The sequence below is a fragment of the Rhineura floridana genome, chromosome 4 (genome assembly GCF_030035675.1).
Source record: "Rhineura floridana isolate rRhiFlo1 chromosome 4, rRhiFlo1.hap2, whole genome shotgun sequence".
Classification (NCBI taxonomy): domain Eukaryota; kingdom Metazoa; phylum Chordata; class Lepidosauria; order Squamata; family Rhineuridae; genus Rhineura; species Rhineura floridana.
Window position 1 is genome coordinate 115286247 of NC_084483.1, and position 27317 is coordinate 115313563.

General features: G+C 40.6%; 1 protein-coding gene across 2 annotated transcripts; it reads right to left on the reverse strand.

Moving 5' to 3' along the window:
* Positions 1-137: 137 nt before the first annotated feature.
* PPIL4 (peptidylprolyl isomerase like 4) lies at positions 138-27317 on the reverse strand. 2 transcript variants are annotated; one of them, XM_061624086.1, is made up of 13 exons: positions 27134-27317; positions 24823-24890; positions 22428-22492; positions 21026-21143; positions 20427-20569; positions 19240-19336; positions 16978-17094; positions 15960-16084; positions 14823-14889; positions 13669-13780; positions 11595-11691; positions 10472-10667; positions 138-920 (listed from the first exon to the last, which is right to left on the reverse strand). In XM_061624086.1, exons 1-13 carry the CDS (start codon positions 27201-27203, stop codon positions 732-734), a joined length of 1464 nt encoding a protein of 487 aa, XP_061480070.1. In that variant the 5' UTR covers positions 27204-27317; the 3' UTR covers positions 138-731. The 2 variants fall into 2 exon arrangements, with proteins under 2 accessions (XP_061480070.1, XP_061480071.1); XM_061624087.1 differs by having other exon boundaries at positions 10535-10667; positions 27134-27313.

Sequence of the window (27317 nt, forward strand, 5' to 3'; positions counted from 1 at the left end):
GGTCCCCCAGTGGGCTTCATGGCTGTGTGGGGATTTGAACTCTGGTCTCCCAGGCCGTAGTCCAACACCCTAACCACTATACCACACTGGCTCTCTGCCTTTTAATAGAAGCCTCCAAAAGCAAAGGAATTTTGAGCTACTTTGTACATGACAAACTTTACTTGAATGTTAGTTCCATGGAGGAACTGAATATACAATCTGTGTATACATCCTATGTGATGAACACACACAACACTATTTCAATACATACAACAGGAAGCCCCAGCTGGCAGCACGTTTCCATGGCAAAATAAAACCCACTTACTTCTGTCAGGCACAATGATATACCCTTGAGTTATAGGCAGTTTCCTACACAGAAAGGGTAACAAAGTAGGAAATTAATCATGAATTAAGTAACCCTTAAGAGTTGACATATGCTTTGAGTATGCCCTCTAAAGTTAAGGGCTGACATTACTAATGTTCTTTTTTGGTGGGTAGTTTATAATAAATCAGATAATGCAGATTCCTCATTACCATTCCGCAGTAAGTTGACTCCCTGCAGTCTACATCACAAATGAAAACAAAATGCTTTAACTGCCAAAATAGTCAGTCAAAATTCTACTAGCCCCACATTATAAGCTGCCTTCCTATAGAGTCCCAGGATCAAAAGTTAAAAAGGAAGCCTGAAGGAGTGACTAGAGGTCTCAGTAGCAGAAAAACACTGGGGAAGAGTTTTCGTCTCTTAATCTCATTCATCTGTACTTAGACTTCTCTTTCTCTTTGGGCTTCTTAGGGCTTCTGGCTTTCCTCTTCTCATGGTATTTGTCTTTAGACTTTCGGTAGTGGTCATCTTTATCCCAAGACTGGCTGCGACTGCGGCTCCGACGTCTCTCTCGCTTGTCATTTTTTCTTCTCTCTTCTTTGTGCCTTCGGTCAGGGTCCTGTTTCAAGAAATGTGGTGAAACCTGTACATTATTACAGAGGTTTGTGCAGATTAGAAAGGGGTAAGAATGGGAGTTAGTCCTTCCCATTATGGACACAAATTAATTGGAAATTAATTGGAAGAGTATGCAAGCTTACAAGTGTCACATAATTCATCTTCCATTATGGACACAAATTAATTGGAAAAGAGTATGCAAGCATATAAACAAGGAAGTAGCTAATTCTTACATAAATATTCACTAATAGGCAAAAAATCTTGCACTTTAAGAACGTACCTACAGCCAACAGATATTTCTATCAAACTTTAAAAAGCAGGGAAATTGGGCAGTTATACTGAATGCACCAGGGAAGCAGGAGACCTGACCTCCTCTCTGAGATATTGTACTGCCCTGCAAATTTGTCAAATTGCCAACACAATTTGGGTTCAAAATGCCAACACAAGCCACTTCCTGTGTAGCTTGGAAGATTTGGTAACATGTACCTCTGAGCATAAGGGGAGTGGTGGCAACACCTGCCATCTCCAAAGATGGAGAATTATATTTTTGTATGTTTGTGGTGTTCTTCTTACTTTGCTTCTTTTCTGTGTTACTACTGTTTCTACAGATAATCTAACTAGAAAATTATATTTCTCTCATTATTCATCCTAGAAATCTGTGTCAAATTTATTTTTATTAATTTCAAAGCCTTTTTATTGGTCAATGTCATATGATGGTGAAGACAACCTTTGTGTTTCAAACTGAAGGTTATACAGGCGCATTAACAGTTGAATCTGAAACTGCAGTTTGATGTAAAATCAGAATGATTACAATATGTTGCTACTTAAGCTGCTGGAAAAAAACAAACTTGGCCTGCTCAAGATGCATGTTTTCAGCCTGCTATGCTTAAACCACTTCACTTAAGGAAAGGTGAGCATGGTCAATTAAAAACAGAGCATACCTAGAATTTTGCTAAGATATATTTCACCTCCCACTGTTTTATCTTGTGCAAACAGACACTCCTCATGTCCACTGGAAACTATTCTGCAGAATAGTCAGTGCCATTATCCACAATTGTTTTTGGAGCTTTTTTTAGTGTTGCAAAGTGTTGCTATAGTTCACATATTCACAGAAACAGAAGTAAAAGAAAAGGATCTACTATACGAAACTTCACTAAAATTGCAAAGTAAATCAAACATATTTAAAGTGACCATCTGAACTATATCAACTGTTTTAATATTGTTGCTTCCTCCCTGTTAAAACAAGATCAGCACAGCACATGTCTTGTTTCTGTTATTTGGACTGATTGCAGGTGTTGCCACCACTCCCCATATGCTCAGAGGCACATTACCAAATTCTTCCAAGCTACACAGGAAGCGGATTGGACTGTGAAAGACCAATCCAAATTGTGTTTGCATTTTGACAAATTTGTAGGGCAGTACAATATCTCAGAGAGGAGGTCAGGTCTCCTGCTCCCTTGGTACATTCACTATAGCTGCCCAATTTCCCTGCTTTTTAAAGATTGGCTATCTGTTGGCTATAGGTATGTTCTTTTGGTTTTTTGCCTATTCGTGAATTTCTCTGTTTTTTAATCCGGGAGGTAAGAGATGGGATCCTGTGCAAGTTTGCTGACAATGGATTGATCATTTGCAGGCTTATTGAGTTCAGTGGGATTTACTCCCCTGCAATCATGCTTAGGATAGGTGATACTGACGAAGGGATGGGGAGGGGAGGAGGGGAGCAGGCAGGAGGAGGGCAGGTTTGATCATTTGCATGTTTATTGAGTTCAGTGGGATTTACTCCTGTGTAATCATGGCTAGGATAGGTAAAACTGACCATGGGGGAGGAGGACGGGGAGAGTAGAGGAAAGGAGGAAGGGGGAGAGAGGAGCAGAAGGAGAGGGAGGGGGAAGAAGGGGATTGGAAGGGGAGGGATGAAGGAAAGGGGAGGGGAGGGGAGGGGCAAAAGGGAGGTGATAGGAGGGAGGAGCGCAGGTTTGATCATTTGCATGCTTATTGAGTTCAATGAGATTTACTCCCGTGCAATCATGATTAGGATAGGTAAAACTGACCAAAGGGGAGGGGGGAGGGCTGAGGGGAGGGGAAGGAGGAAGAGGAGGGGAATGGAGGGGATTGGAAGGAGATGGGGAAGGGAGGAGTGAAGGAAGGGAATAGGAGGGAGGAGGAAGGGAGGGCAGGTTTGATCATTTGCATACTTTTTGAGTTCAGTGGGATTTACTCCTCTGCAATCATGTTTAGGATAGGTGAAACTGACCTGGGGGAGGAGCAGGAAGGGGAGGAGGAAGGCAGGAAGGGGAGTGGAGGAGATTGGATGGGTGGGTACTGGGCAGAGGGGAACCCCCTTTCCTTTCCAAAAGGAAAACATTGTGAACAGTATCATTCTTTTTCAGGGTTTCTGCCACCTTTTTATTCTACAGCAGGCACATGTCGCCTCCCACCCAAATTTAAACCAAAGCTGTCCATGGCCACATCCACACCAGGCCTTTATTTCACTTTGGACAGTCATGGCTTCTCTCAAAGAATCCTGGGAAGTGTAGTTAGTGAAGGGTGTTGAGAGTTGCTAGGAGAGGACCTGTTACCCTCACAGTGCTTGTCAGAGCAGCTGACTGTTAAACCACTCTGGCCACTGGAGCTCTGTTGGGGGAATAAGAGTCTCCTCTCAGCACCCTTCACAAACTACACTTCCCAGGATTCTTTGGGGGAAGCCATGACTGTCTAAAGTGAAATAAAGGTCTGCTGTGCCCCCGATTAACCAAGCCAAACAGCTGTGAATCTGGCTTTTAAACACTGACAGTTGGTTCTTACTGAGCATGCCCAGCTTTATCATTGAGTTCAATGCTTAATTTCTTAAATTAATTAAAAATCAGCCAGGCATTTTTTTTAACTTTTAAACTGCAGAAGATGAAGGTCAGAGTATGGGACAAGGTCAATAATAGGATTACAGGTACTCTGTGAACATGGCTGATTTTTAATTAATTTCAACAAATTATGAGACCACTGACAGAAAAAAGTCCAAAAGGAGTCTGTTTTTTCTCTCTCTTTTTACACTATGAACTCTCGATTCTCTCTGACTGTTTTGTGTATCGCCATGAAAATTTGGAAATTTTGTAAGATTTTGTTTTGAAATGAGCTTATGGGAAGCATCAGAATGGCATGGGTGTATTTTCAATTTAACATTGCAGAATGCGAAAAAATCCATGCTGGCTATAGTATACAGCCACTCTCATGGCTGTATAAGTAAGGGAGGTTCTTCTTTATTAGTGTTCCGTGTTCCAAAATGTAAAATGTGGGAAACTTTAAATTGCTGCATGAAATTCTCATTGTCACACTGAAGAGTAAGACAGGTTTGGTTAATACCTAAAATAGTTAGAGCTGACTTCAGTCCTTTGTATTTTTTTTTTTACATTAGCCAATGTGTATTTAAAAACAGGCTACAAATCAGTTTTCCATTTAAGTGTATAAAGAAGGTCAAGAAGCAGGCTAGATAGTATCCTCACCCACTCCATACTCCAGTTGGAGTATATCTTCAATTTTCAGGAGTTTTGCAAAGAACATAGCCCTTGTTGAGTAGTGAGTTATCATATTTTCTTTAAATTATGGGACAGATATTTTATATTTTGCTCTACTGCTATGTAGCTTATGTTTCTGATTCATGTATTTTAAATTAATATTGTTTTTATGTTCTGCTGTTATTTATATTATACCCTTAGCTGCCCTGAGGCCACTATGAAGTTATGTTTTATTTATTTATTACATTTATACCCTGCCTTTCCTTTCATGACAGAAACCCAAGGCGGCTTACATATGGTTCCCAGGCGGTCTCCCATCCAGACATTGACCACACCTGACCCTGCTTAGCTTCAGCAGGGAGCTGGCCTTATGTGCTTTCAGACCACAGCCTGGGAATGTTTTATGAGCCAAATATTTGAAAAACAAGAAGTAAAAATAAACCCAACATAGGCATAATTCAGAATCAGATGCACATATATTCAGAGACTATAGTATTCACAGTCTTGGACACCACCAACATTATCTTAAAATACCCCATTCCAAAAAAAGAGGAAAAGGTTTGGGTTGACTCTAGAACAGCTTTTCTTAATGTCGTGCCCTCCAGATGTTTTGGAATACAACTCCCACCACCCTCAGCCAGCATGGCCAATGGTCAGGGATGATGGGACTTCTAATCCACATTTGGAGAGCACCAGCATGAGAGAAGGCCCTAGAAAATACACAACAACCAGACCTTAATAAAGGATTGCTAAGGGCTACAAAAAGATTAGTTTGTATCCAAATGCTGTACAAGTGGAAGGCCTTTCGCATAACTGATTTCTTTCTCCAGCTCCTGAAAAACACTCATTGGAAACAGGGAGTTGCATTGGGCAAGATTTCTCTGCCCAATATGGACAACTCCCCCCTCCCTGTCTATCACAGTCTACATTGCTTACGAAGGCCACCCAACCCTCTAAAAAGGCTTTTCAAGGGCTGTGGTAAAAGAACCCAGTTACCTGAACAGCCCTTATCTCACACCATCTTTACATACAACCTATTGTCATGAATTTATAGCTGAATTAAATTGGGTACTTCATATGCTTTTGAACCCTGTATAGTTTGATTTCTTATACAAAAAGCACCTGGTTTAGCAAAAGAATATAGAAGCAAAATTCATTATGGGCAATTTCCAAAGCAGTAAACTTTAAACTCAGTTTTCCTTAGACAGTACTGTGGTTTGCCTATCATAATTTCTCCATCTCCATTACATGTTGAGACATGCATGCTCTAAAGTTTTGATGCTGTTGTGCACCACTGTATTAATCAAGCTCTTTCCACTCTGGGTTTCATGAGACTTGTTTACCTTTTTGGAAGTAGGCTTAGGTTTTTCACTTTTGTTGAATAGAGGGAACTGAAGGGAAGGAAAGGGAAGGGCTCCTACAATAGCACACAAAGCCCTAAATTGTATTTAAAAAAAACCTGCTGAGAGCTGTCACAGTTTGAGAAACATTCAAGACAAATTCACTGGACAAAAATTATTCCTCTTACAGAACAAGTAAAAATGCCCAAAGAATTGCAGAAGGTAAAAGGGTAATAGTTCTTTCAACATCGGTCACAAATTGAAATCAGGTATCAAATCAAAGCAAATATTAGTAAGACCAAGAATAGCAGCTTTTTGCATTGTGGTTGAATTTTTTTTAAAACCCAACCATGGACTGATGATTGAAACGAAGTGATCTGTTGGAAGCCACCAGTCAAAACCTTCAAAAAAGTAAGTACACAGCACAGCATAAAAAACAATGTTCCTGATGCCAGGTTGTTTTCCAAAGTATATTTTCTTTTGCTAAACTCCTTAGTCGCAGTATGGTATACAAGCTCTGTTCATTTGCACTCAGGAGATCAATGATCTCCCCACATACACCCTCTGCCCCCCCCCCAATATACTTGAATTATTCAGCTTCCTTCATCAGGGCGTCTTGTGCTACATACTATAACTATGGCATTTTCCTTACTCTGCTCTCTCCCCTGCTCCATGTACATGTAAAATGGTATGTATGTATCTGGACCATCAAAGCATGCACCGTCTAGCTGCTACCCTCAGTCATGCCCACCTAAAATAAGATGACATATCCTGAAAGCCACATCCTTCCTGTTCATTTTTATATTGGTCATGTTTGTATGTAATGCTAAACCATGATTTAGGGCTACATGGATGCGCTGGACCAAGCCTGAGCAGTGTGTTGGGGTTGTATGCTTTACCCTTCTTTTGCCCTCCTATGTAGCTGGGACCAGGGCTTCAGAAGAGTCTACTTTCGCTTTTACAGAATACTGGCTTGTTGTTATATTTGTTTTAAACCACAATCACTGGCTCAACAATGGTTAATTAAACAAGCCAGCTTTATAACATAGCTTTTATAAGTAGACATCTTTGAAACTTACTAGAGTTTTAAACCAAAACAGCCAGAAGTTGGGAAGAGTTTCATTTTCACAGAATCTTAAGTCCCCTTCAGCTCATATGGGAGAAAGAGAGGGGAGGGTATATGTGTGAACCCAAATGCTTTGCTCAGCCTCTTTTTGACTCGTCCATGTAGTGCTATATCATGTTTTAGTGATTTATGTGCAAATGCAGCCCAGTGTTACTAACATGCATCAGGCTTTAGAGTGACAATAAGATGACAGGCCCCTGTCTCAAGGAGCTTACAAGTCTAAAACTGGCCAGAGGGGAGGCAATGTGGGGATAGGTAGGAGAAAATATGGGCATGAGACCGATCAGGAGAAGTGTATGCATTCAGTTATGTGTATTTAGGCTTAGTTCAGTAGAGAAGAAAATCTGAGGGGCTGGGTTTTGAAGGAGGACTTACAGAAAGAGAGATGGTATCAAGAATTCAGGAAACAGTTCCAGTTGCAAAGAGTGAACAAGGAGGAAAGGGTGGAATTGTCTGAGGCAGCAGGAGACTGTCAGATAGCTGAGAATGGTGGCCCTGCAGGACCCAAGGTCATGGGAAGAATATATCAGGATATGAGAGCAGAAAGTTAAGGGGTGGATAAAATCATGGAAGGCTTTGAAAGATGTCAGTCTTGTGCAGGATCTGGAAGCAGGCAGAAAGCCAAGGAAGAGATTTATGAGAGGTGAATGTGTTTGATGGTACAGAGGTGGAGGTCCATTGTGTGATAATAGAATATCAGAGGTTACCGTAGTCTAGGTAGCAAACAGAACATGAACCAGAGTTTTTACCAAGAAGGTTGAAAGGAAGACCTGTGTTTTTGCAATGTTGTAAACGGTGGACAGGGAGAGTTTATGAAGGAAAGAGAAGCAGTTCAGTCTTCTCTTTCAGATGCAATATGTCAAACTAAAATATCAGACAGGCAGAAGATGATGCAGGATTGGATGGAAGGGGAAAACTAAGTGCAGAGGGGCTTCTAAGGAACCATCTTGCTCTAAGTAGATTAAGTGTGAATTCATAAACCAGAAAGCAAAAGCAGGAGAAAGAGCTGAAAACAGGAACATGCTAGCAAAGAAAATGCCAGCCCAGAAGGAGAGATGCTGTATATATTTGATCCTTAAAAGAAGTACAATCAGATCCAGAAGAGGTACTTCCACAGGTATGCTAAGGTCAGCAGCAGCTTTCTTTTAGTTGGATTGAGTTTGCACAGTCAGTGATAGTATGGTGAATCTGTTTCTGATGCCACAGGGCCAAGTACTGTAATAATCTTGGGCCTGTTCACAGGTATTGCTACAGGGATGGGGTAGGGAGAAACAGTATTTTTGGTGATAATTTTTTAGAACATTTTGCTAGAGCAGGGGTAGGGAACCTGTGGCCCTCCAGATGTTGTGGACCACAACCTCCACCATTCCTGACCATTGGCTCTGTTGGCTGGGGCTGAGGTGAACTGGAGTCCAACCACGTCTAGAGAGCACCAGGTTGGGGAAGGCTGTCCTAGAGCATAAAAAATTCACACAAAATCAGACATTTTTTTAAAGGTCATTTTCTCAGCTCAGGATGACTCTTTTCCAGTCCTTCAGGAGAGTCATTTACGTTTTTTTTCAGTGTAGATACTACTAGCATCTAGCTCAGGAATGGGGAACTTGTGGCCCTCCAGTTCTTGCTGGACTCTAACTCCCATCAGTCCTAGCCAGCACAGCCAATGGTCAGGGCTGATGGGAAATGTAGTGCAGCAACGTCTGGAAGGCAACAGGTTGACCACCCATGATCTAGCTCTTCTGGATAATGACCTAATACAGCCAGGTATTCCCATAGTAGATGGGGAATGGAGACAAGCCAACAAACTAAAATCATGGCTGTGCTGCACTACGGAGACCTGGGTTTTGATCCTGTTGACCTATTCACAGTCTTTGACGTGCAAATGCCCAGTCACCAATTTTCTTTCAAAAGAGGAAAAACAAGAGGACTAAAGTGTTTGCTGGTACTATATAAGGAACCTTCTAAAAGTATGGCATTAATAATCATCATCATCTGCCCTATCTTCCAGGACAGTAAATAAGGGGCAAAAATATATCAAAAACAAACTACTTAAAAACATCTTTTTAACAGAAATATTTAAAAACATCTTAAAAAGCAATTCCAAAACAAACATAGACTGGAATAAAGGTCTCTATTTAAAAGGTTCTATTGTTGAAAGAGGAAGGTCTTCAGTAGGTGCTGAAAAGATAACAGAGATAGTGCCTGTCTAATATTTAAGGGGAGGGAATTCCAAAGGGTAGGTGCCACAACATTAATGGTCTGCTTCCTATGTTGTGTGGAATGATAAGATGGAATCTGCAGGAGGCCCTTGCTTGCAGAGTGCAGTGATCGACTTGATATATAAGGGGCAAGATCTTTCAGATATCCTGATCCCAAGCTACATGGGACTTTGTACACCAAAACCAGAACCTTGAATTTGGCCTGGCAGCTAATGGGTAGCCAGTGCAATTTTTTCAGCAGAGGGTTAATATCTTGATGATATCCTGCCCGTCATGCCGCCACAGTTTGCACCAGCTGCAGCTTCCAGACCAATCTCAAAGGCAGTCCCACATAGAGCCCATTATAGTAATCCAGCCTGGAGGTTACCAGTGGTCAGGCTATCCCGGTCCAGAAACGGCCGCAGCTGTCTTACCAGCCAAAGCTGGTAAAAGGCACTCTGAGCCACTGAGGTCACCTGGGTCTCAATGGATCAAGGAGCACCCCCAGACTATGAACTTGCTCTGTCAGAGGGCGTATGACCCCCATCTGAAGCAGGCAGCTGACCAATTATCCAGACTTGGGAACCACCTACCCACAGCGCTTCTGTCTTGCTATGATTCAGATTCAGTTTATTGGCTCTCATCCAGTCTTATAACCAGGCCTGAACCCAGATTGGAATGGGTGAAGATAATCTGTTTCATCCAAGAGTACTTATAATTGTTGCGCCACAACCCTCTCACTCACTTTCCCTAAAAAGGGGGTATTTGCGATTGGGGTGGACTTTTTCAGAAGCGGCCGGATCACTACTTGTTTCAGGGCAGCTGGGACCATTCTCTCCCGCAAAGATACATTGACTACATCCTGGATCCACTGGGTCATACCCCCTCAGCAAGCTTTAATAAGCCCCAAAGGGCTTATGATCTCAACAATCTAATTGTGCAATCAATGAGCTAAACTATGCATCAACTGTGGAAAGTGGTTAAACACTATGTGGCAGCAACAGCACCTTTTTGACCCAAACATGCTCCTCCCCACTTGTCGTTCAAAAGCAAGGCTGACATCTATGGCTGAAGCTTAAAATGGAAATGGCTGCAGAGAGTTCTTAAAAGGAAGAAGTTAGAGGTCAAGGACCTCTCTGTAGGATAACTGAAATGCTGGAAGAAACCAGTGAAGGATTTTCCAGTAGCAAGGGGAGTAAGTATAAAAGGTGAGTGAGATGCGGGAAGAAGGTAAACATATATATGAAACTAGAAAAATCAGGAGTCAACTTCTGGCTGAGGTTATGCAGACACAATTTGGGTAATGTTAGAACATTTCACAACATATCCACCAGGTGTTGACTACAAGGTATGTTTAAGTGGACTGATGAAAACATTCATCACACCTGACCCGAAGTTTCCATGATGAAGCAACACAGCAGTAAGCTCAAAGCGCAAGGGAACAGCACCTTAGATTTTTTGGACCTCTTCTCATCCTCATCAGTGTCATCTGAATAGTGGCGCTTCTTCTTTTTATCAACATGCCTATGACTTGTTCTGGCTTCGTCCTCTTCGCCCTCCAATACAAGGTCATATCTTGAGCTAGATTAGTCAGTTAAGGAAAGCTTAGGAAATGGATATGAGGGATGCCAAAAGGCAGGAGAGAGACCTCTTTGAAAAAGAAACTATGTTAACTCCACTGAACTGTACTGGCAATCTTGCTTAAACACCTTGCAGCACTATCAGGCATAAATGTGAGTTAACTGGATCCTGGAGAATGAAACCAATAAGCAAATTGGTCCACTTCAGTACACTTCTGGAATCATTTCTGCAAGGTCAAAGCTAGTGAACACACAATTCAAATAGCAAAAGTAGAGCACAGTAGCTATCAACTGATATTTCTGCAGAGGGATGATGGTGGGGGTCTGTGTCACAGTATCTGTAATTGGCTTCCTATATGGTTCAGCCAAATTCTACAGTAAAACTATCCAAGGAAACAACACTGGTGGGGATGCTTACCCCATGATCCAACCACTTCACATGGGAAGTGGAATACAGAATGTTAGAAATTGTGGTGTAGAGCTCCCATTATATGGAAACATTTTTTCAGTGTCTACATTGGAAGAATGGAGCTGCTCAGTTTCTCAGCCCATAAAGCCTGAAACTGGCCCCATACAGACATTTAGCTGGAGTTAGAGATGCTAGTTGAAAACTGATTTCTGCATTTCTAAATTCAATTTGTATCTTAACTAAATAATTAAAATTGTACACAAACAAGAGTTACATAGCAAAGGAGTTTACATACCAAAACTACTAGTCAGAAGAACAGAAAAAATGATCCAAGTTAGATAATAAAATCTATCCACCATAAAGATAAAATGGTTTTATAATCAGGATGTTTGATTCTAATAAACTAGAATATATTCCAAACATATGTCATACATATCTAGGTTGTAGACTTTTTTTTTGTGAATAATAAAATAGGAGGTTTGTAAAAAGAACATACAACCATTTAGTTGCAAAGGATACTCTTGCTTGGGCTTCACCTTCTCCTTCAGGCTTAATTTAGGAGTTTTGTCACAATCCTTTTCATATTCTTTGAAATCATTTTTCGTATACTTCCCACCTATTTACAGGAAGACAGACAAGCTGGCATTGATCTTGAACACAAACTGGACACAAAGTCAGAATCCATTCTAGAGGAAAATCCAACAACAGTTTAGCAACTGATGCCTTTTCTTGCCAGCCAGATAACGTAGTGTTGACTTTACAGAATAGCTGTTAACACAAATCCACTGCAATTGCAGCATTAACAACAGAACATTTATAGTTATCAGATTAAAGGAGGCATTTAACTTGGTATCCTAACTTGGTGGGGCCCAATGCAAAGAGCTACCCCAACGAGAGTGTGTCAGCATCTAGCTGCCCAAGTATTGTTCACCCTGAGGAAAACCATATGAACTCCTGCCCCAGCTGCCTCCCTAGAGACAACAGTAGCACACTTGTAGAAGGCAGATAAGAGACTTATCTTCACCCCTCACTTGCTTGCCCATGCCTCCTTCCCTGATAACCCCTTGCAGAGGCAAGATAAGAATGGGCCTTCTCTCTTCCCACCCCTGCCTTTTCTTTTATTTCCTTAAAATAACACCAAGGATGGGAGTCTGGTAACTGCGGAAAGAGGGGTGGTGCTAGAAGCAGATTGCCTTGATTTGAGCTTGCCATTCCACACTGGAGTGGCCCTCCAGCAAAATCCATTGCCAGTCAGGATCTTAGAAGTATTAGGATGGATGCAATGCACATCCTATTGAACCTAGCAACTGCTGGACACAGCACCACCTGCTTTCAACAGTATGACATATCTGATACCACAGTGTAGCATGGGTAGATCGAGTTGGGAGAATGGTTAATAAACTTTCCATATTCGAGCCAAACATGTATTTGACACTAAAATAATTTAATAGTTTCCAATTTTGCAATAACAAAATTTAACAAATTTAAAAACATTTAACTATAAAACTTAAAAACAAAAAAAGGGGGGGGGAGAAACTTATTGCTTAAATAGATGCAGTGCCTTCAGTTATGTGCTGCCATCTTATGGTTCAAGATGGCACTTCAATACAAGAGGACAAATATTTAGCAGCACAGTTGAGATTCCTAGAGCAGAGAGGCAGATCTCATTGTTGAGCAGGCAAAGTGAAGTGAGAGAAAAAGGGGCTCCTACTACAACTTTATTGGCTCTCTCTTTTCCTGGATCAACAGATTCTCATGCACAGCAGAGGATATGTGCAGCTGCACTCCAGAACTCCTCCACATGCTCATTTCCCTATAGAAGTTCTGAACAGTTGAGTATGTCCATGAGTCTCAGAAGGCAAAGCAACTTACACACAGATTTACACAGAGACTGCCAACTCAACATGTCTGAGAAACATTCACTTTCAATGTTAATTCCCTCTCAGTCCTGCAACAAACTCTTGCTGTGGAACTGACAAGAACTGCCATTTCCCAAACATCTCCACCACTGGCATTGCTGTGCAAGTGATGTTGCTCCCAGCCCCAAATGCGCACCATACCAATAGGCATTTATCTAGCCAACTTAGGGCGCGATAGACTCCCCCCCAAGCCACTGGCACCGATTACTGTGCCAGTCTGCTGTAGCAATCAGACATGGACAAAGACCCATGCCATCACACAACAGCAGTGAAACTGGCTTGGGATACAATGGATCCCACACCAACTTAGTCTCCTCACCCCATTACCTGGCAGTGATTCTCCTCACTGGCTGAACGTCTGGTGGCTAGCTGGCTGACTTAGTTGAGACAGCTGGAAGGAGAGCTCATTCTGATCCCTTCCACCCCCGGAGCCAGGTATATTCTACACCAGCACAAAATATAGACACTACCCATTTTGAGAAACAGTGTATTTATCAAATGCTAACTGTAAATAAATTTCATTTCATAGCCATTTTGGTGACCTCATAACCAGCAAACCTGTATGTGATGACCTGCATTAAAAGCTAATGTTTTTGTGTTGTCCTACAAGAGAACTGACAGTGTAAGGAGCTCATAATAAAAGAATTATAGATATACTGTATAAAATAAATTACCTTTTCCTTTCCATTTAATCTTTGCAACAGACTGGCTAAAATCCACATGTATCCTCCTGTCATCTATTAATACATTATCCATCTTAAAGTAAGCTTTCTCACAATCTTCCTCCTGGTATATTTTTCAGGGAAAGACAACGTTAAAATTAGAAAATAACATGTAAAAATAAATTTATAATGCCAGCATACAAATGAGAAAAAGAATTTCCAGTAGCATAAGGGTACATAAAGTGCTAACATTTCCTGTATTGCCATACACATGCTTAGGATGGGCAATACCAACTGCTGTGTTGGCACAGTAATATTATTTCATAAATCATTATAGAGATTTGCTTCAGCATAAATTTTGGTATCAAGTTAGCAGATGTTTCTACAGGGCTATTATCCCCAAAGACATCAATTTCCGTCTAGGCAGCCAAGGGATATTAAGCCATTTGAGCCACAGCCCTGTGCTAGTTCTCAGAATGGCACTATATTTCTAGATGTAACCTACCTACTAGAGAGAACACCACCACTATCATTCTCCATATTAATTAGGACGATTTAAGACAAGCTAGTCAAGAGCCTCTGCTCTTGCCCCAGGTTAAGAACTGTCAACCCATTTTTATTTTGTGATTTACATCTTGAATGCATAAACAAAACCAGGAATTGAGGAGGGCCCAAGCAACATTCTTCCAGGATAACAGGCTGTAGAATCAAGCGTCCAAACTGGGTCTGACTTTCTGAAGGGTTAGGGACTGTAACATTTAGTACTATTTAGTCTGTCAAGATTCTGGTGGGACTGGTCACTGTAAGCTACATTTTACAAATGGGGATCAAAAGCTGAGAGACGCTGACTTTCCAGAAGCCACAGAAATACATTCATTGGGGAGCTGACATTTGAATCTGGATCTTCCCAGAAGAGCATTACACGCTATCCAGAACACCAGTATGGTTTCAAACAGAATTATTTCCCCTAAAACTCCTAACAGAGGATGTTGGTTAAGAAAACTTTTGGGTGGGGTGGTTGCATTGATGCTTTCAATGTTATGAGCTGCCTTTTGTTTTGTTTTTTAGCAAGGCGGTATGATAAAATAATTTCGTAAAAGAAACAGGTCACACACACCTTTTGAGTTTTATCGTCCTACACAGCTATTACATAAAAGTCCACATACCTTTTCAAACTCAATGAAAGCATAGCAGAGGGATTCACCAGTCTTCCAATCACGAATCACTTCACAACTGAAAAATTAGTAGAGTATTTTGTTCCAGAAATTGTAGGGTAACAACAACAGCTGTTTGACAAAAAGCAGTAAGATGGAATAAAATGCCCAAGAAGCCTCCTTAATGGTGCTCCAAGGAAAGAGCTTTGTAACCACTCACATGGATCATTTTCATATTAGTGGTCCCCATGAAGCCTAAGAATGAAAACAGGGGTTTTGGACATGGAGTTGTCTCATAAGCCATTGCTGCATCAGAAAACGCAAATATGAAAGTCTGCCTCACATAATGCAATGTTATAAAAATGTGGGTATTAAGAAACTCAGTCCTATGGGTTGGATCCAGACATCTCCAATTACAGATAGAACTCTGATCCAGCAGAGGCTCCTGCTGTGTTATCAGGAAGGGGTGGGGAGAGGAGATTTTCACTAATCTGCCCTTACTGCCGCAGCCCTCTCCCACACTGTTTTAGAGACTCCCTCTCCCAACCCTCTGCAGCAGATCTGTAGGCAGCATATGGGGAAGGAAGAATGGGCAAAAACTGCCTAACTGCTTTTGTTTGCGGGAGTATCCAGCTAACAGAGTTTCACTCTGTCCAGCTCAAGATCCAAGACAAGACTTCAAGGGTCAAGTCTCCTTCTCTGCCCACATAACTCCTCTCCATTGTCCCACTTTTCTAGGAACCATAAGATTGCAACCTTAAAGTAGCAGAATTTAAAAGAGAACTAACAAGAAAATGTGGAGAGTGAGAGAAGAGGAAGAAAAAACACACTGAGAAAAAAAGGATTCAGCAGAGGAGGAAAAAATGCGAGTGCAGAACAAATTCTTATAAGACCACATCTCCTGTTTCTACTGCTGCTGAAGGACAGAGCATAATAATCACCTTCTTTCATCCACAGCAAAATTCCCAACACCCACCTACCATCAAAAGCATCCTCTATTCAAGTCTTGTTGCTCTCTACAATAGCCAATGGTTGAAATAAAAGATTTATGACTGAAACAAATACAAGCAAAGCACTCTATTATGGAAAGGAAGGGTTTTTTGATGAATTGCAAGCTTTTTTCTTCTTGTACAGATTTTCCATAATTACCTTTTTATTGGCCCAAATCGGGAAAATATGATTTCAAGGTCTTCATCCGTTGTCACAGGATTAAGTTTGCAGACAAACAGCACATTTTCAGGAGGCTTGATATCTGCATCAGGCAAGTCTCCAACCTCGAGTACAAGTGTGATGCAAGAGGGGATTTTAGTTGCACTCTTCTATTATTATTATTATTATTATTATTATTATTATTATTATTATTATTATTATTATTATTATTATTATTATTATTATTATTATTATTATTATTAAATTTATTAGTTACTTTATATAGAATCTCTGGCAATTTATATTTGACATATGTTTGAATCACACACCCCACATTTTTAAAGGAAGGTGAAATATAATTATGACAGTATTTGTTATTATTCTGAAGCCGTACAGATGCAAAAAGTGAAAAACCTCTTTTATATGTCTCCCCCTTCCCCCCGCCAGCCTTATCTGCTTTCAGGTGCTAGAAGACAGTTACCTGAAACTTACTTGTGAGCTATATTATTGAATTTGTGGCTCAGGAGCAATGCACAATTTGCCTCATTATTTAATATTTTGCATTATCTGAGCAGATATAAAGATTAAAAACTGGATCACATGTGTTAGTAACTGCAGCATCAAGGAGTGGCTTAAATAGCACTTGCCTTACTTATAAAAGCCATCACAGAATATGCACCATGGGGACAACCAGGAGATGAGAAAGTAGTATACGCATATGAACAGACTGTAATTTTTTAAAATTCCAAGTAGCTATTCTGAGGCTATAAAATTAACATATACAGCATTTGTAGCATGCATAAAATCCTTCTCATTTATCTTTCCATAAATTATTTGTATTTTAAAAAGATGTACCAAAGGTTCCAGAGTGAGTCAGAATTTAAACCTACATCTAGATTTAACATACAGTCTTTGTACACAACAGATCTGATGCAGCAATTGCTTTTATTTATATTTATATAAAGCACATGCATGTCTGAAAGTCTTACTTGGAGTCAAATAAATCAAACATATTTACCATTTCCAAAAGAATGGCCTGAGTTTTTGCCTCTTTTTCTGCCAGAATTTCTTCCACTTCATCAACAGACCTTTCTTTGAAGTCATCAATCTCCTCATCAGCTCCTATTCTCCCACTCTGTCTTATATTTAAAACAAATAAAATAAAGACAGTTAATACAATTTAGCCAGTAACATCTTGTTACCTTTAAAAATCCATTTGCGACTCAAAAAGAAAGTATTGACTACATAGTTGAATTTAAACTAACTTCACTGTAGAAGTATTAATTTCCTTGAAAGAACACATGGATAGACATACAGATGCATTTCCCAAAGTATGGTTAACTTTAATCAGATTGACTACAGTAGCATCTACAGTGCTGTGTAGGTAAGCCCCACTGAAATTACACTCACAACAGTGGTGAAGTAGTTAGCACAAGCTTAGATATCTCAGGAACAATGTACTCTGGGAACAACCAGACTTTATCATTCAATGTGACAATGATAGCAGTTAAATACTATTTTTCTCTTTACAGCATATGAGTTACAGGATGGTCCTTATTCCTCCCATTTCTATACTGAATGTAGCAATTATTCTCTCCATTTTCTTTGAAAATGTTTTGAAAGCCCAGGGGGTAGATGCATATTTATCTCTGAAGTCCAAAGCAGCAGCGTATCTATAATTCTAAGGTTGCCCGTCATGTTAGTTTTTGGAGACACAGACATACACACCTCTGCCTTAGGATTCATACTTACATAATGTAGCATGGATAGCACATGTGTCTGTTTCCCAGTGAAGACACTTATTGTCTGTACCTTCTTCTGATCTTTGGCCAAACATGTGCCTTCTCTGGAAAATACACAGATGTGTCTTTTATACTCTCCATATTGTACCTCTATGTTTCTGCAGGCATAGTGGTGTGCAGCCACACATTCAAAAAAGTACTCAGAAATTATGGTTTTAATAATCTGCCTGCTTACATTTTTCAGCTCTTGAAAATATGAATTCTTGCACAACACAGAGTGTTATCTGTAAGCCAACATGGGCCTTAATCACTCCCTGATTAAATTATGATAGGTTTTTTTATCATAGAATAGTAGACTTGGAAGGGGCATATAAGGCCATCAAGCCCAACCCCCTGCTCAATGCACGAATCCAAATCAAAGCATTCCCGACAGATGGCTGTCCAGCTGCCTCTTGAAGGCCTCCAGTGTCAGAGAGCCCACTACCTCTCTAGGTAATTGATTCCATTGACGTATGGCTCTAACATTTAGGAAGTTTTTCCTGATGTCCAGTCGAAATCTGGCTTCCTGCAACTTGAGCCCATTATTCCATGTCCTGCACTCTGGGACGATCGAGAAGAGATCCCGGCCCTCCTCTATGTGACAACCTTTCATGTACTTAAAGAGTGCTATCTTATCTCCCCTCAGTCTTCTCTTCTCCAGGTTAAACACGCCCAGTTCTTTCAGTTTCTCCTCATAAGGCTTTGTTTCCAGTCCCCCGATCATCCTTGTTGCCCTCCTCTGAACCTGTTCCAGTTTGTCTGCATTCTTATTGAAGTGCAGAGACCAGAACTGGATGCAGTATTCAAGATGAGGCCTAACCAGTGCTGAATAGAGGGGAACTAATACTTCACGCGATTTGGAAACTATACTTCTGTTAATGCAGCCTAATATACCGTTTGCCTTTTTTTGTAGCCATATCACAGTGTTGGCTCATATTCAGCTTGTGATCAACGACAATTCCAAGATCCTTCTCACATGTCGTATTGCTGAGCCAAGTATCCCCCATCTTATAACTGTCCATTGGTTTCCTTTTCCTAAGTGTAGAACTTTGCATTTATCCCTGTTGAATTTCATTCTGTTGTTTTCAGCCCAATGCTCCAGCCTATCAAGGTCCCTTTGAATTTTGGTTCTGTCTTCCACGGTATTAGCTATGCCCCCCAATTTTGTATCATCTGCAAATTTGATAAGCAGATTTGATTATCACATTACTCACTGAACTGGGAGGAAGGCAGGAAAAAAATAGAAGACTCTCTCTCTGGCAAACATTCCTCACCCTGTTGAAACTGAAGCACACACACTACTATTGTCCTTGAAGAGGACCCACTGTCAAGCCACAGCTGGATTTTTTTTATGTAGTAAACTTTCCACCTGTACCAATTTCAGCTTCTCCTCTCTTTTTGCTTTCCTTCCATTTTGGTGGTGAGAAAGTAAGTATTCTTTTTTATATTTCTTGATCTCCTGTCTCCAGGATCACAAGAAGGTAAATAGCCACACTCACATCCAACTGTTCCTTGGTGGGCTCTGGTGAACAATCTGGTATTGCCAAACCAGGAGGGTCATCAAATGGATCATCCAAGATCACTGTATGGTTTATCCTAAATAGAAATTGCAGTAAAAGTAAACAGTAAATTTAAGCACGTGTGTATTGTGCCAACAAATACATCAATACAGTAGGGCCCCACTCATATGGCGAGTTACATTCCAGACCCCTGCCTAAAAGCAAAACCTGCTGAAAAGCGGAACTCATTCAATAGAATGGCGCCTAACGCCCGAAAAATGCTGTAAAAGTGGAACAAGTGCCATATAAATGGAGCCTTACTCTAATTGAAAGCTGCCGTATTAGCAGAACGCTGAAAAGAGGGCTGCCAAAAAGCGGGGCCCTGCTGTAAACCTCTCAGAAGGATAATCAGAGGGTGATATTCAATGCTAGTCCTACTCAGAGTATACCTACTGAAGTTATTATAGGTCCATTAATTTCAGTAGGACTACTCTAAGTAGAACTTTGCTGAAAACAACCCAATGTCTATAAATCAAGTTAGTTGCCAAGAATGCATGTCAAGTCTTCCACACAGCCAGAGCAGGCAGTGAACAGAGCATTACGGTATAGCCCAGGTTGTATACAGTTTCCCAAAAGCATGTGAGCTGTCTTCTGTTGGAAGAAAGTTCAGATCCTCGTACATCATATGATGATATTATCTTGGCTAAAAGACAACATAAATCTTTTTTGACTGGTTCATATGACTGTTAAACTGAAACCTTGTCTAAAAATAGCCAAGAACTGATTGTCATTCAATTAAATGGCAACAATTTCAGGACTGACAAAACAAAGTACTTTCATGTAATATGTAGTTCATTTATGGAATTTGCTGCTAATGAATATGAAGACAGCAGCTAGTTAAATGTCTCTGAAAGACAAGCTCAAGGGGGACAGGTCTTGCAAAGCTTTAGGCATGATCGGCCAAATGAAACCTCCACTGTCAGAGGTTGAATGCCACAGACTAGGATGCTGGGATTCAACTGTGGGAAAGGACTATTGCTTGCTATGCCCTGCTTGCAGACCTCCCAAAATCATCTAGCTGACCTCCATGGGGAAGGCAATGCTGGACTAGAAAAACTTTGCTCTGATGCAGCAGGGATCTTCTATCTTTTTACTTCATATTCTATAGAAGCAAAAGAGAATCAAACCTGATGTCTTGATATGGAACAAAATCCTTATCAACAAAAGCCTCGTTAATTTTCACCAATACATCCATGCCTTCTGTTACTTCACCAAAGACTGAATGCACACCATCCAGGTAATCTAAGTTTTCTCCTGTAGTAATAAGAAACTAAAAGACAAAATGCAATGACTTCTTGCTATCCATAGCTGCTTTCAATACTAACAAGCATGATACACGTAAATATTTATTTTCTTCCAAATGTAAGAATGTTAAAATACTGTAAATATCTAACACATTTAAAAAAGTTATACAATTGCCACAAGATTAAGAACTATCCTATCTCACCTGACACTGTGCACAGATAAAAGAAATATGATATATTTTGTGCATGTGTTTTATTGCTGGTTTGAGAGTTAATGCAGCAAGCAACATCAGTTATTTGTCAATCTATGCGGGTATTAGTTCTGGTTTTAAATCCTGTGGCAAGGTGCTGTTCCTTAAGAGCATATCTTTATGATGTGCATGGGTTATGCCCAGTCAATTCACTATTTTCATCAGTGGCAGACTTTCCCCTTTCACTTATTCCCAGTTTCTGGCAAGACTCTCCCAGCACTGTGAACTGACCTGAGATCCATGTTGATCACTGCCATTGTTCACCATTGACACTGTCCCCTTTTTCTTGTGTTTAATTCTTGGCACTTTTTCTGCTTCAAAAAATCTAGCTTGGTCCCCATACAATTTGCTGAAATACACATAGGTTATCATCAGACAATGATAAAACTTCGTAAGTGTTATATTCTGCCTACATAAGAGATAAAGAAGTGGAGGAAAAGAAACAATGAAACCTAACTACATAATAAGGCCAACATTTTCATTAATATCTACAAGAAGCTACATCAGTTATTTGTCTGCAGCTACTCATATATTTAAAACAGGGTTGTAAAATGCAGCACACCCTGTAATATATCTATTGGGGTAAATGACAGCATAAAGGAATTTCGCATCAGGTTAGACTGGCTCATAAGATGTCCGTATTTATATGTGTGTGCTACTTTCTCTTGGGAATAATGTTCTTGCTTCTCTAGAAAAGATAATGTTCAGCAATTGGTGTTGCTGTTTATAAAATTGGTAATTACAGTTTTAAACTTCATTATAAGTGCCCTAGTCCATCAGTCTGATGAAAATGCTCCAATATGCATGCAAAGCTCCTCTACTAAGATCATCACTATTCACTTCAACAGTGAAAGCCAATTCTGCAACTATATTTCTTTTGTACTTGTAACTCAGTTCTCTCTATTCAAATGAATAGGGAACGTCATTCACGCAGGAACTAGTTCATGTAGTAACTCTCTATGTGCATATCAAAGCATGGATGGAACTCTTTATCAGAGAACTACCTCAGATTCACACGCATGAACTGCTTGTTTAAAAAACAACCATATTTGTCTTGATTCATCAAGAGTGTTTATACATGTATCTGAAGGAGATCCGAGTGAACAAAGAGTGCTATGATCCTTGCTGGACTGGGTACTTGAAGATGAGACAAATATTTATTTCCACTTTTAAAAAAGTAACGTTTTGTATGATAGAGTCTCCCTCTTTAGGCAGCTGAGCACAAGATCTGTTGGCTTTATTGGAGGAGGAAGAAAGAGGAACAATGTTTTTCTCTGTGCATATAAATACATATTCTGCCTTGTTTCTCGGGGGCCTTTGTCCCCATTATTTTCACCAAGGATGTCTCTCTAACAGCAAGTCAGGATTTGTGTTCACTGCAATATGAGAAGGTTCTACAACCATACTGTTGTCAGAAATGAAATAATTTATCTGCTACACAGCAGCTCTCACTTTTAGGAAAACACTAAGACGGGCAGTCTGGATAAGGTATGATCCTGTTCCAACTGGAATTTAGTTACCCAAATGAACTGTCCAATCTAATGCAGGTTTACTTGAACATAAGTCCCGTTTTGTTCAAAGGGATTCTTTTCCAGGTAAGCATACATAGAATCAAAGCCTAAATAAAACTCACCAAAAAACTGATTCGCCTCCACGGCCGGTCCCCTGAGGGTCTCCAGTTTGTATGATAAAATCTGTCTGAAGCAATGCAAAACACATATAATATTACTTATTTTTAGATTGGAAACGAAAAGCTAAGGGCTTGGGTACCCGGACCGTGAAAAAACAAACAATACTTTACAAAGTAAGTTTTGGTATCTTAACAGATCAGAGAGTGGCTATTATGTCTGTTGTTCTATCTCAGCATATCCAAGTCTTCTACATGTACCAACATTTATTAATATGATTCAGATGTGGTAAAGTGCAGCAAACATCTTAAGCAGCTCAAGCTGAGACTAGAACTTACTAGGCCCCAGTTCACAGAACTTTTAGACACAGCACCCTGCTATTCCCCAATGCCAACCCTAAACTATGTAAAGCTGCATAAAAACACACTCAAAGTTTTGATAAACAGCAACAAAAATACACAGAGAATGTGCAATTTCATTTTTAAAACTTACTTTACCCTCAATTTTTTTGCTCACTTACTGCTTTGGGTCAGCCACTTAGGCTGCAATCCAATACACACATACCTGGAAGTAAGTCCCACTGGAGCTTACTTCTGAGTAGACATATATTGGATTGCAGCCTAACTGTCAGCCTAACCTATCTCATATGGCTGTTGCTCCATTGAATTCTATGGGACTTACTCCTGAGTAGACCTGGTTAGGATTGCAGCCTAAGTCCTTGTATTACAGACATAACTTTTTACTTGCTTTAACCAGAATGATGCATCTTTGTACTATAAAGCCCCATGTCCCCTCCCCCCTAAAAGTACTAGAGCTTCAAAGCTTCAACAGAATCTTCTGGTCTGATTATTGCAATTTGATTTACCTGATTTGAATATGATTTAAATATGAAGAGACTTACTTCTGAGTAGACATTTATATATTCTACTATAAGTTACCTATACAGTGAATTTTTCATGAGTGCCCAGGCGTGCATGCGTGGAGGGACGCTCCAGGACTCCGTCCCATTACTTGTTTGGCAGGCAGTCCCCTCCCAGGATCCCTCTGTCTCTATAGCCAGAGCCAATCAGCTCAATCAATCTTCCCTCACTGCCACTGGCAAAAGAGAGGCACTGGAGCATAAATAAGCCCAACTGGCCCTTTCTCTTGAGGCACTTGCTGTGCTGCTTAGCTCTCTGCGTGGCAGGAACTGACTATGCCAGCTGGAAGCAAGGCGGAAGTGGCTGTATGCACATGCAGTGTAGGCTTGCAAGTTGGTGGTGCGCAGACCAGCCATTAATTATTTTTTTAATTAATAAATAATCCTTTGCAACCTCCCTGGGATGACTTCCTGACCCCCAGGTTGGCAACCTCCGTTATAGAATACAAGTCTACAGCACAGAAGAGAAAAATGAGAAAAACATGAAAAAGAAAAAAAGAGGCCAGGCAAGTTGATTTATCCTGGGTTTTATTACAAAATTATCATGAGGTAATGAGGGAGGTAGCAAAAGCCAGTCATTGGATGCTCCAGCATTATTATTAAAAGAAAAAACTAATGAGGATTCTGCTGAAGTAGATGCACTAGCACTACTCAGGGATTGGTCTCATATCTCATTATTGAATATTTCATTGTGAATTAACTTGCCTGTACACTGAGCACTCCAGATTAAATTTGCATATTTTACCTTTTCTTTCATTTTTGTAAGTAAAATCAAATATGACACACTTGTTCTTCAGTCATCAAATAAATATTAGTGTACAGTACTAGTGTATAGTACTTGCAGGAAATTTTATGGACCACTATGAATTTTCTGGACCTCCTTTGTAGGTCCTATACTAAGTAAAAACAATTTAAAAATATTTACACACCTGGAAACAACATAAAAATTAGCCTGAACTCATATAAAGTACAAGTCTCAAAATAATGTTGAATAAACACACAATTTTTGCATCACAAAAAAATTATGCATTTTCAAGGGTTACTTTGAACAGTGTTTTTTTAACAAACATTAACTATCCCATTCTGATAAATGTTTTTCATTTATTTTCAATCTTTCTCGCCTTAAGTTAAACTTAAGTCACTTAAAAACTTGTTTAAAGAAAGTAGTAACATTTGATTTGTAGGAAGATTTAAGGAGGGGGGCCCAATCATGTATCTTGGCCCAGGCCCAGTGCCAGCTCTCAATGCCCTTAACATTTGTACAAGGTAGGTTGCAAAACTATTATTTCAAATGTACAGATGAAGTAGTGAGTTAAGAGGGGCAAACAATGTGTGCATGGCTTGAGACAGGACATGTACCCAGATCTCCTAGATCTGAGTCCAACTCTCTTTACTTACTACACAGCACACAATTTTAAAATTGTTTAGAACTTTAAATGTTCAGGTAAAAAAAAGAAATAAAAATCATGACAAATACTTACCTGTATATTATGTATAAGGCAGTAATTGTAGTACTTGATTTTGCAGAGCTTCAGAAAATTCAAACAGGCTGCAAGAAATTTAAGACAACTGAAGCAAACTCTGCATTTTGCCTAATAAAAGAAACTTACACTCCTCCTTAATACTGAAGAACAACAACAAAATCCACAGCACGCTAAGGCCTGCAAGAATGGGCTACTGGAAACAGAGTATACCACGAAACTTACAAAGACTATAGAAAGTGAATGTCCAGGCTAGGGTGCCCAGATTGTCACTGTAGCCAACCCTTAGAGAGAAATTTCAGTAAAAAGTTGTCCCAAGAGAAATAACAGTGAAAATGTTCAGAGAGAGGCTACGAAAAGGAATACTGCTACCTGCACTTCTGAAGCAAACTCTATTGGATAAGAATATTCTCTCTAATTGACAGGGCTTAATTTGAACTCATCAGCACACTTCTCTGAAGCCTCCCCCCCCCCGGTGAGCTGCCAGTCCTGGAATATGTGGTATAATAAAACAGGAGAATGCATCTGAGCATGTACAGAAAGCACATATGGTGCAGCCCTATTTCTCCTTTACATCTGTGACAGTGGATGTGCTGTATTTGTGTCTGGCTTTGATAGTGGACTGGATGAGAGACAAAGAAATGAAGCTCAGTCCAGAAAACACTGAGGCAATGTTGGTGGGTGGTTCCCTAAACTGGAATGGTGGGGTTGCAGTCCCCCTCAAGAATCAAGTGCAGTTTAGGGGTACTTCTAGATCCACTGCTCTCTCTGAAGGCACAAGTGGTCCCGGTGCTACAGAGTGCTTTCCACCAGCTTTGCCTGGGAGCCTAGTTGCAACCCTATATGGATAAGGATAACCTAGCTTCACTCGTCTATATTCTGGTAACCTTTAGGTTAGATTACTAGAATGCGTTAAAGATGGGTCTGACAACAGTTCAGAAGCTACTTGTGCACAAATCAGTGGTCAGGCTACTGACTGGGGCCAGAAGGTCTGAGTGTATTACACCAATTCTGGCCAGACAGCCACTAGCTACTGATTAGTTTTAGGGCTCCGTTCAAAGTGCTAGTTTTGACATATAAAGCCTGAGGACCCAAAGGACCATCTCTCCACACATGAACCAGCCCGGACCTCACCCTCTGAGTGGAGGTGTGGAGAGCGGCTACACAAGAATGGGCTTTTTAAGTGGTGGTCCTCCATTTGTGGAATGCTCTCCTCAGGCAAACACGCCTGGTGCCATTGCTGTCAGTTTTCAGGTACCAGGTGAAGACATTTTGATTTACCCAGGCTTTTAGCGGTTAAGTTACGCCTCTACTGTGGTGTTCATCTTTTAGCGGAGAGAAGTAGGGCTTGTACAACACAAAAATTCTTAAAATGCTCATCCACCAATACAATAAGGACATTGTTTTCTTTTTGATTTGGTTTTTAATTGGTTTTACCTGTTTAGATTTTATCTTGTTGCTAAAACGACTTAAATAAATAAAGCAACTAACATGCAATTAATAATAGTAATGTGGATAAGCAATCAGAAAAAGTTCAGTTGCTTAATCAATGGGTGCCAGGTACTGTTAAATGCACAGCAGCAGGACCAGTAAAACAAAACAAAGAAAGACTGCAACCCTATCTTGCATTAAAAAAAAAATCCTGGTAGAACTCCTGAACGATCACCCAACGTATTGTGCCCTGGGATCCTATGATTGCTCCCACTATCTACTACCACACTGCAAAGGATCTTGGGGGCGGGGAGGGGTCACATTTCAGATTGCACAGTCAAGTCACTGGGAGGCAACAGAACCTCCAGAGGGGTCCTTACTCTGTGTTTTCGGCTGCGGGATGGCAGGGCTGTGGAGTCGGAGTCCTGGAGTCGGAAGCAATTTTGGGTGGAGTTGGAGTCGATAGAAATGTACTGACTCCGACTTCAAATTAATATTTTAATATTAATATACATTTGCCATTTATGAAGGAGTCAGAGTCAGACAGTAGAAAAATTAATATACATTTGCCATTTATGAAGGAGTCGGAGTCGGACAGTAGAAAATCAGAGGAGTCGGAGTCGAAGGTTTGACATACCGACTCCACAGCCCTGCGGGATGGCGTGCAGAAATCCAACAAGTGAAGCTTTCTACATCACAAAAATCCAGTGATGGGACAAAACTTAACCTATTCAACTTCTGCCTGCCTTCCAGCTCTTAAAGGCAGACAAGCCCGGCCAGAAAGGCAGCACAGGAGATATACACTTAGAAATGCGTCCGCGCCGCTTTCGCAACCTGTTCAGAATTTTCCTGGTTTGAGCCCGCTCGCTCTTTTCCTCACCTCTAGGCCTCTCTTCTGTGTACAAGTCGATCACCAGATCCCCCAGCGTGGTTTCCAGCAGCACGGCCATTACACCTCTTGATCTTCCGTGCTCTGCTTCCCGCTGCCGTCAGTCTCCCTTGCTCCGGAAGGAACTACCGTTGCAATCCCGGCATGCTCAGCTCTGTCCCTCCTCCTCCTCCTC